We start from the raw sequence: 9,468 nt of genomic DNA, 5'->3' as shown, positions 1-9,468 counted from the left end.
CTTGACATCCATCTGAGAGATTTTCCATCGACGAACAGAAGCAACAGCAATTAGAGTGCGAACTGTCGTCATTTTAGCAACGGGGGCAAATGTTTCCTCATAATCCATGCCATGCTTCTGAGAGTAACCTTTAGCAACAAGACGAGCTTTGTAGCGTTCAATAGATCCATCAGATTTGGTCTTGATCTTGTAGACCTAACGAGACCCAATGGTGTGCTTTCCGGATGGCAACATAACCAAATCCCATGTATGGGTCTGATAAAGAGCAGTCAGTTCCTCAGCCATAGCCTTCTGCCAAAGTGGATTACCAACAGCTTCGCTATAGGATGAAGGCTCAGAGAGACGATGAACAAAGGCAACAAATGAAGCAAAAGAGCTAGAGTAACACGAGTAAGCAAAATCAGGTAGTCGAGTAGACTTACGAACCCGAGTAGACTGACGGAGTGGAGGATTATTCGCAATGCCAGGAGATGATTGGGTTGTCGTAGGGGGATCTGGAGGAGCAGGAGTCTCGGGTGTGGTCGTGGGCAAAGTCTCGTCGGTGTCGGATGTGAAAGGGTCAATACGAATAAGATCTGCATGTGTCATATTATGCGAACTAACAAGTATAGAAAAGAATGGAACATGTTCAAGAAACACAACATGACGAGAGACATACAGCTTTTGACTAGTTGGATCAAAACAACGATACCCTTTTTGACCAATACCATAGCCTAGGAAAACACACAGAGCAGAACGCGGAGACAACTTATTGCGCTCGATCTGTGGTCGGAGAACAAAACAGGCACAACCAAAGACACGTAATGAAGAATAATCAGGAGCATGACCATACATTTTTTGAAAGGGTGACAAACCTGAATTGTGTGAAGTTGGAATTCTATTGATCACGTGAACAGCAGTAAGAATTGCTTAACCCCAAAATGCACTAGGAACATTAGAAGACAATAAGAAAGAGCGAGCTGTTTCAACAATATGTCTATGTTTTCTTTCGGCAACACCATTTTGTTCAGGGGTTTCTCTACACGAGGTTTGACGTATGGTACCATCAGAAGCAAGCAAACGCGAGAAATCATTAGAAGTGTATTCACCCCCCAAATCACAATGAAAACACTTGATGACAGCTGAATGTTCATTTTTCACAAGAGCTTTAAAATCATTGAAAATAGCAAGATAATCAGACCTATGTTTCATCAGATAAACCCAACAATAACGAGTGCAATCATCAATAAAAGAAACATAATATCTCGACCCCCCTTTCGTGGGAACAGGAGATGGTCCCCACACATCTGAGTGAACAAGATCAAAAGGAGTAGAAGAAAAAGATAGACTTTTATTGAAAGGTAATGCCGAAAATTTTGCCAGTTTACAACCACTACAATCAGAAATATCATGACTTTTCAAAGTTCCTAGTGCTCCTGTAGACGCTAAAAAATTCAAACGAGACGCGGAAACGTGTCCTAGACGATTATGCCACAAATAAAAAACAGAAGACGACTGACTCAAGCGAAAGGAAGAGAGATCCACACTAGATGCTGCAACATCTGGTACTCTGAGATAATCCAAAACATAAAGTCCCCCCTGTCTACGGCCTGTCCCAATCAGCCTCTGGGATCGCGGGTCCTGCACATAACAATTTGAAGAAGAGAAGTAGACTAAGTATCCAGACTCACATAGTTGACTGACCGAAACAAGATTAAGTGTAAGATTGGGAATATAGTATACATCAGGGAGAGACAAACAACACGTAACAAGAGAACCAACGCCTACTAATGGCATCGGTGTACCATCAGCAGTCACAATTTCAATGGAAGAATTGTGAGACAAAGAAGCAAAAGATGACAAATCAGGAGATATATGATGAGATGCTCCAGAATCCAAGACCCAGATGGACGAAGATATACCTGAAGTGCCAGAGGATGACAAACCTATATGTGAAGAGGCTGACATAGCATGAGGCTGTGAAGCGAGGAACTGTTGAAACTGCTCAAGCAAATACGGATCCAAAGACGGTGCAGCCACTGCATTGTTAGACTGAGGTGGTCGATATGTCCACTGGTTTGATGGATTACCAGGTTTCCATGGAGTGTTCTGAGATGGCTGCTGATGCTGCTGCTGTGGTTTCTGTTGTTGTGGTTTCCCTTTTCCTTTACTCAACAATAGTGGGCATTGAGCTTTCCAGTGCCCCTTCTCTTTACAAAAAGCACACTCATCTTGAGAAACCTTCGTATTCGACCTGTTTTGGTGATTAACTTGAGGTCGTTGAGGAGCTGCAAAGACAGATGGTGTAGTTGGGATTGTCCCTTCGTCAACGTGAGACTTAAGACGAATCTCTTCAGCTAACAGTTCACTTACAACCGAGTCAACAGAAGGAAGAGGGTTGCGATGAAGAATCGTCCCACGCAGACCCTCAAAATCATTCCGAAGTGCCATCAAAAATTGTACCAAGCGCTGTTCTTCTCTCCGAGCAATATAAGGTGAGAATGCTCGCAATTCTGCAGATTCTGTCAATGCCAATTGATCCCAGAGTGACGACATGGCAGAATAAAAATCTTGGATGCTCATATCTTTCTGGTTAAGGGCACGAATATCTGTCTCCAATTGATATTGTTTGGCAAAATTAGACTGTGTATACAAGCGTGCCAGATGATCTCAAACCTCCTTAGCAGTCTCATATTTTGCCAATTGAGCACCTATTGAGTGCGCAACAGAATTATTAATTCACGTGATAATCTTTGAATTATCTGCCTCCCAAACATCCAATGATACAGCATAATCAGGGTTCATCTGGTCTGTAGGCTTGTCTCGCACACTTGTGACATAACCCCACATCGATTTCCCCCGCAAGAAATTCTTCATAACATAAGCCCAATACGAATAATTTTTGCCATCCAATTGAACACTAATCGACTGAAGAGAATCGTCTTTACGAGTAGCCATGATTCCAAAACCAAACAAAACCGAACGAATAAAACAAAACACAATGCAGAGAAGAAGTCGATTACCAAAGAGAAACTAGACGAACGAAAAGTTGTACGAACACAGCAAAAGTTCGATCCGCGAAAGCTGTGGATGAGCTTAACAGTTCTTCTCTACGATTAACAGATCCATATGATGCCGGCTCTGATACCATGAAGAAATAGAGAGTGACCGAAAAGCTCAAGTCGTAGTATTATGAAAACTGAATAAAGAATACAAAGAGAATATGTTTATATACCTAGGGTAAACACAAAAAGAATAAAATGACTAATCTACCCTTGAGAGCTAACAATAATATATTCTAACAGAGACAATGAGTCTCGCAATCAGTTAACACAAATATACAAAAAATAATGAGACCTTAGATTCAAACCAAAGAGCAACTCCTCAAACGGTTTTGAAAATAAATAATTGAATAGTTAACAAAAGCCATAAATAATCATCGATGATTTCGTAGATGTTCATGAAATGAGGGCTATTGAGCAGTAGTGGATATGGATATGAAAAGTGCTCAGAAATCTTTCAGAGAATGCAAGGTTGAAAGAATTGCTTCGAATGTGTATCAAATTCCTGTCCAAAGATCTTCTTCGCATTCTTTATCGAGCAAGAGTGTTGTTGAATTTTCGACATGAGATCTTGTCCAAACGTTGTCCAAATTCAAAGACAATTTCTGTCCAAGATCAAGCATTCTTCAAGCTAAACACAACAAGTCTCTTTCTCGTTTTAATTCAAGAAAACAAGATAAGTGGGTTTTTGTTTATAAAAAATTTGGCATACTTATTCTTTGTAAGTGGACTCATATATATGTATATTCGATAAAATTTTGCACACTTATTTTTTTCGATAAGTGGGCTTTATGTTTTAAAGATATCTATGTTTTAAGCGATCGAACATGTTATGCTTCGTTTGATATTCAATCATTCTCATATTATGACTCGTTTTGTTATTCGATCATGTTATGCCTTGTTGTTATGATGAAATCATTTCATTCCATCCCATCTCATTAATTTTTGTTCAGAGTTTGTTATCCATTTTGTTCCATATATTCTTGTTAAGTCCTATTCATATATCTGAATTTTGAAGCACTGTTATGATTTTATTTTGAAGTTGAAAGAAAACATGATAAGATATGGTCTTGTACGATGGCTCCCTTCGGTGGGTGTAAAACCGATTCAATGTCTTCGCCCTTTACGGGAGTAACATAAAGGAGACAAATTCATGAATGATGAAATGAAATTTTTGTGTTATATATGTCATCACGTTTCGTTTATGGCATGTTTTATTGTTTTGTTTAAAATTATGACCATGTCATGTCTTGATCCATGTCGCGACATGTCCTGCGACATATCACTTATGTTCATATATATATTCTACCTTTCGTAAACCCTTAGTTTATATGTATACATATATTGTTGTGTTCGATCGGACTTCACTTGTTGAGTGTTTCTCCAAAAACTCACATCTTACTCTATCATCCCTAGATAAAAACGAAGTTCAAGTAGACGAGAATGAAAAAGAAATGCTTTGGGGTTGGTCATAAAGTTTTGAGACTTGAAGATTACTCGTTTATCTTCTTCCTAAAGTTTTGATTCAAATTGTGAAAAGATGCCACATATATATTTCATTTTGTTTTTGGAATTTATCTTTGTAAATACTATATTATTTTGAGTTAATTATGAAATAAATTAGTTTTAGTTTATATTGAACAATGAAGTTTGTTATTTGGCGACTATATGATTGTTGAAAAAAGCCGATGTGACTAACCCCAGTCACGGGGAGTGAAAAATCCGTAATCCAGGCTTGATAAAAGGTGCGGAATTGGCTACTATTCGGGTGGGTATGAATTTTTGTTTATGTCATTGGATTACAAATGTTTGCATCTGTAAGGGGGTTTGTTTAACATAAAGTGCAGAAACAATAAATGTATGTATCAGATTATAGTGTTGTGTGTCGGTGTTGCCAACACCATTCACAACATGCAATAGAATAAATCATTTAACATACACGTAAATTTTAATAACCAGAATAAGACTTATTGAATTATGTACAAGTATAAGGCAAAAACTTGTGTGAGACGGTCTCACGGATCGTATTTTGTGAGACGGATCTTTATTTAGGTCATCAATGAAAAAGTATTACTTTTTATGCTAAGAATATTACTTTTTATTGTGAATATTGATAAGATTGACCCGTCTCACAGATTAAGATCCGTGAGACGGTCTCACATGAGACTCTCTCCAAGTATAATACTTGAATAATATCTCATGACAAATATTATCAATAGAAAACTCGTAAATTGTTTACAAGAACCGATACTAATGACATTCATAAAAATTATATTAAATGACAACCCAAGGAAATAAATTGCATCTAAAATCAACCAATAAAACCACATATGCAAATCTCGTGGTGTCGCATAAAACTAAAACCGCCGAGAACTCTTCAAGAAACACTCCACACGAGTTTTGTCCTTCGAGTGTCTTCAGCACGAATCAGCAACACATCAAAGTGTTCAACGCTATCACAGAAAACTTTCTGATCACAAAGTGTTTCAGCTCTCGTATTTTCTTCTCTGCGAAAAAACCACCTCTCTCGACCACACACTGAGGCCGTGAAACTCTCAATGATAAAATATCTAAAGATAAATACCAAACTAAAAACAAATCATCTAATATCTAGAGATAAATTAAACCAAATCTTACGTTTAAATTAATATTATCAATATAGCAAAATAAATAAGGAATAATATACTCTTTTATCATTACAGGCGTTTCAAGCAGTAGCCAATAATGTAATAGATCTTAGTCCAGTTGGAGCTTTAATTAACGAGGTTCGAGCTTTATTGGATAATACCAGCTTCATTTCCTTAAATCATATGTGGAGTGCGATCAATGTGGTAGCACATAGATGGGGTCGTGTAGCTCTGTCTACTTCGTCTAGTTTTGTTTGGATGGATGGTAGTTTTCCTCAGTGGTCTTCTGTAATTGTTGCTAAAGACTAGAGGAATTAATTTATGAATGGCATTTCAAAAAACAAAATCAATGTTAAAATTTAGAATACAAATAAATTAAATATTACATATATTTGTTCTAAAACCTGTGACCCGAAAGTCAAAAGTGAAATACTGGCAGAGTCTAAAAAAGACAAAAAATGAAAAATTGTCAATGCTACAGTCTGAAACTAAAATAAATAAATAAATAAATAAAGTTAACTAAGATTTAATATTTTTATGCAGAAAATAATATATTTCAACCGCGTGATGAAAATATCATTATTAACTTTACTGATATAAAAATTGTACCAAATTATGAATATTTTTAACAAAATACAAGTTTATTTATCATAAAACTTTTATAATTGTTTTTAATAGGGAAAATTGCTATATTTCTATTGCGAAACAAAAATATAAATATTAACTTAACTGATACAAAAATTTAGCCATTTATGCATATTTTTACTAAAATCCAAGTCATATATATATATATATATATATTTTAAAAAATCATTAAAAAAATTTGAGTCTTTCCCGTCATTTTAATTTTGTGGCCATCCTTGGAAAAGTAAACCTCGGGTATAAGATGACTTTGTTATTTCAAGCTTTTGCAGGGGTCAAGTTGCTATTATCTCCGACTACCCTCGACATTTTTCTCCTATAAATTCCCATCGCAATCTGAGAACATCACCATCTCCTTTGAAGCCAGTCTTTAACACACACACACACACACATCAGCCTTGTGTTATACACTTTTCTAATTTAAAGCTCGAAAACATGACGGTCGTCGAATTCTCCCATGAACTCAAAGTCAATGTCTCCCCAAAGAGGATGTTCAAGCATTGATAATCGATGCCCATCACCTCTTACCAAATATAATCCCTCACATTTTCAAGAGCATCGACATTCTCGAAGGGGAAGGCGGCACTGCCGGATGCGTTAGGAAAACGAGTTTCCCAGATGGTAACATAATAAATACTATTTTTCCGTATATTTCAAATTATATGTAAATTTTGTATAATTTTGGAATAATATAATATTAGTTTGGGTAGATCAATTTAAAATATTCTAGATTATAAAATTCTAGCCTGAGTAGAGCCATATTTCTGGCTCCGCATCAAGCATATACATAAGGTATACATGCATTCACACCAATACATAAAGAAGTATATATCTTCAAAAATATAAAATATAGATACTAACATATGCACGTTGTTTCGATCTTTATATGACAGGGGCTCCATTCTCTCACTTGACGGACAAGTTCGAAGTCGTCGACAGGGAAAACCTCCTCGTGAAGGTCGTCGTCGTCGAAGGACCCATATTTGGGGAGAAGTTGGAGTCGTTAGAGTCCGAAAAGAGGTTTATGGATTCCGGAGACGGAGGATGCATCATCAAGTGGAAGACAAAGCAGCACTTGAAGCCTGGCCACAACCATGTCTCAGAGGAAGAAATTAAGAATCTGAAAGAACTTAGCGTCTCATTCCTAACCGCTACGGAGGCCTACCTTGTGGCTCATCCCGACGTTTGTGCGCAGAAAAATTAAAATTTTCAAGAGAATTCTATATTAAATAAAATAACGAAGACAAGTCCTATATATAAAAGTCCATGCACGCATGTACTTGTGGTTTTTAATTACTTTATTTTATAAGACATTGATCTTTACTTCTCATACAGAAATTTCAAATAAATGTATCAAAATGTGTTTAAAATAATTTCGTTTTTTCTTATTTAAATATTTCGAAATGTGACCTCGAATTCAAGAAGCCAGTCAAGATTTTTCGTTTTTCACTTCGATACTAAATAATAGTCTATATGACACATTATTCGTGTAGAAATAAGTTTTAACTGCTTCACCTAGTCATTAATGACCGCCTCCGTTCACCTAGTCGTTCGCACTTTGAAGTCGATCAACAAATACAATAATTAGTCGCCTCATTTGATCTTAAAGTGAAGATAAATTTTCGACTATTTCGGTCTGATTGCTTATGTGACATCGAAAATTCGCCAATTTCTAATAACATGTCAGTATTTTTTGGTGACATTTCAGCACGTCGGCATAAATGCTATTTACCTTAAAAATTGTTGCAACATTTCATCTCACTGCAAGACATAAATGGAGTAGGAACTTATCCTGTTCATTTTGGGGGGTGTATTCAATATAGAAGATTTATTGATTTTTAATTACTTTTGTAGATTTTAAAAGTCTAGATGTATTCAATTATTTATTTTTCTTTCTGTCGAAGTGTATCTCTATATATATTTTCATCTTTTCTTTTCAAATTTTTCATTTTTTAGCTGATTGTTCATTTAATAATTTTATTTTAATAGCACATGAAATTTTAAATTCTAGAATTGATTTTGTGATTTTTAATTTATGATTTATACAAATTAATGTAATATTCAATAGTAATAAAAGATGATCCAAAATGTTTCTTAATTCTTAATAATTGAATAATCTCGTAATAACCATGATTTTTTAAATTCATTTTAGCATTTTCAATTAATATATAAGTTATGATATTTTTATACAAAATTATATTCACACAGTACTATATAATATTCTTTTCACATGTATATTGTCAATTTAAAAACAAGGCTATAGATTAATCAATTGATGTATTTTAAAAAATTTACAAACATGCATACAAACCCACATATATACACATGTAAGGATTAAATGATTTAACTTTTAAATAAGTAAATTTATTTATTAATATAAATATTGACAAATAATTTCAAACTGATTATATTATATATATCAATTAATTATTGGTACAAAGAAATTAATAAAAAAATAATATGTTATGATCAAGTACAAAATTTATAAAATTCTATATAAAAAAAAAGTTCACAAAAGTCTATAAAAATATTGCAAAAAAGTCTACATAAATATGTTTATAAATCTGTGAGATTCTGTAAAAGTAAATAAAAATCTATCAAATCCATAAAAGTCAATAAAAATCTATCAAATCCATAAAAGTCTATCATTTGAAAAAATCATCAAAACTCTGAATTGAATAAATCTCACTTTATGTACGAATGTGAATTCAAATATAGCAAGAGTTATAAAGCTTAAACTCTCTCATTGTATATTGAAATATTGCCTTTTGATATCTTTTTTCCGTCAATTTAGCTATCATTCTCAATTACATATACGAACACCCAACAATTTGCTCCTAAAGAAGTGGTATAGCTGCATTTTTTCTTTATTATCTATGTCAATATATTGACATATTGATAGTATATCTCGTGCTTAGGTGTCTGTCACGATAAAAGAACTCTACTCGAAATATACATATATTTGTTAAAACTGTATATTTGTTAAAACTAAAGAAATCTAAAGACGTATGTATATAGAATTTAATTAAAATATCCTAGAATTTCTAGAAGCCTTGACCATATATATATCTTCCTTTCTTATTTGACGTCTTTACAATATAATTAAAATAACCTAAGGGTGAGTCTTATATGAGACTGTCTCACGGATTATAATCTGT

The 9,468-nt window shown here is 34.4% G+C and overlaps 1 protein-coding gene across 1 annotated transcript; it reads right to left on the bottom strand.

The window, feature by feature from the left end:
* Positions 1–247: 247 nt before the first annotated feature.
* On the bottom strand, positions 248–3,258 carry LOC140828552 (uncharacterized). Its single transcript, XM_073191484.1, has 2 exons — positions 1,902–3,258; positions 248–1,620 (listed from the first exon to the last, which is right to left on the bottom strand). The coding sequence occupies exons 1-2, from the start codon at positions 2,560–2,562 to the stop codon at positions 1,583–1,585; spliced, it is 699 nt and encodes a 232-aa protein (XP_073047585.1). The 5' UTR covers positions 2,563–3,258; the 3' UTR covers positions 248–1,582.
* Between the last annotated feature and the right edge of the window lie 6,210 nt (positions 3,259–9,468).

This window comes from Primulina eburnea, chromosome 3 (genome assembly GCF_022965805.1).
Source record: "Primulina eburnea isolate SZY01 chromosome 3, ASM2296580v1, whole genome shotgun sequence".
NCBI lineage: Eukaryota > Viridiplantae > Streptophyta > Magnoliopsida > Lamiales > Gesneriaceae > Primulina > Primulina eburnea.
This window is presented reverse-complemented; position numbering and strand designations above follow the sequence as displayed.

Bases quoted from the DNA above. Each gene is read 5' to 3' on its own strand.
- LOC140828552 (XM_073191484.1), bottom strand. From the start codon at position 2,562: ATGAGCATCCAAGATTTTTATTCTGCCATGTCGTCACTCTGGGATCAA. The intron at 1,621-1,901 runs GTATATCTTCGT...TGTTATGTGCAG, and splicing joins GTCATCCTCTGGCACTTCAG to GACCCGCGATCCCAGAGGCT.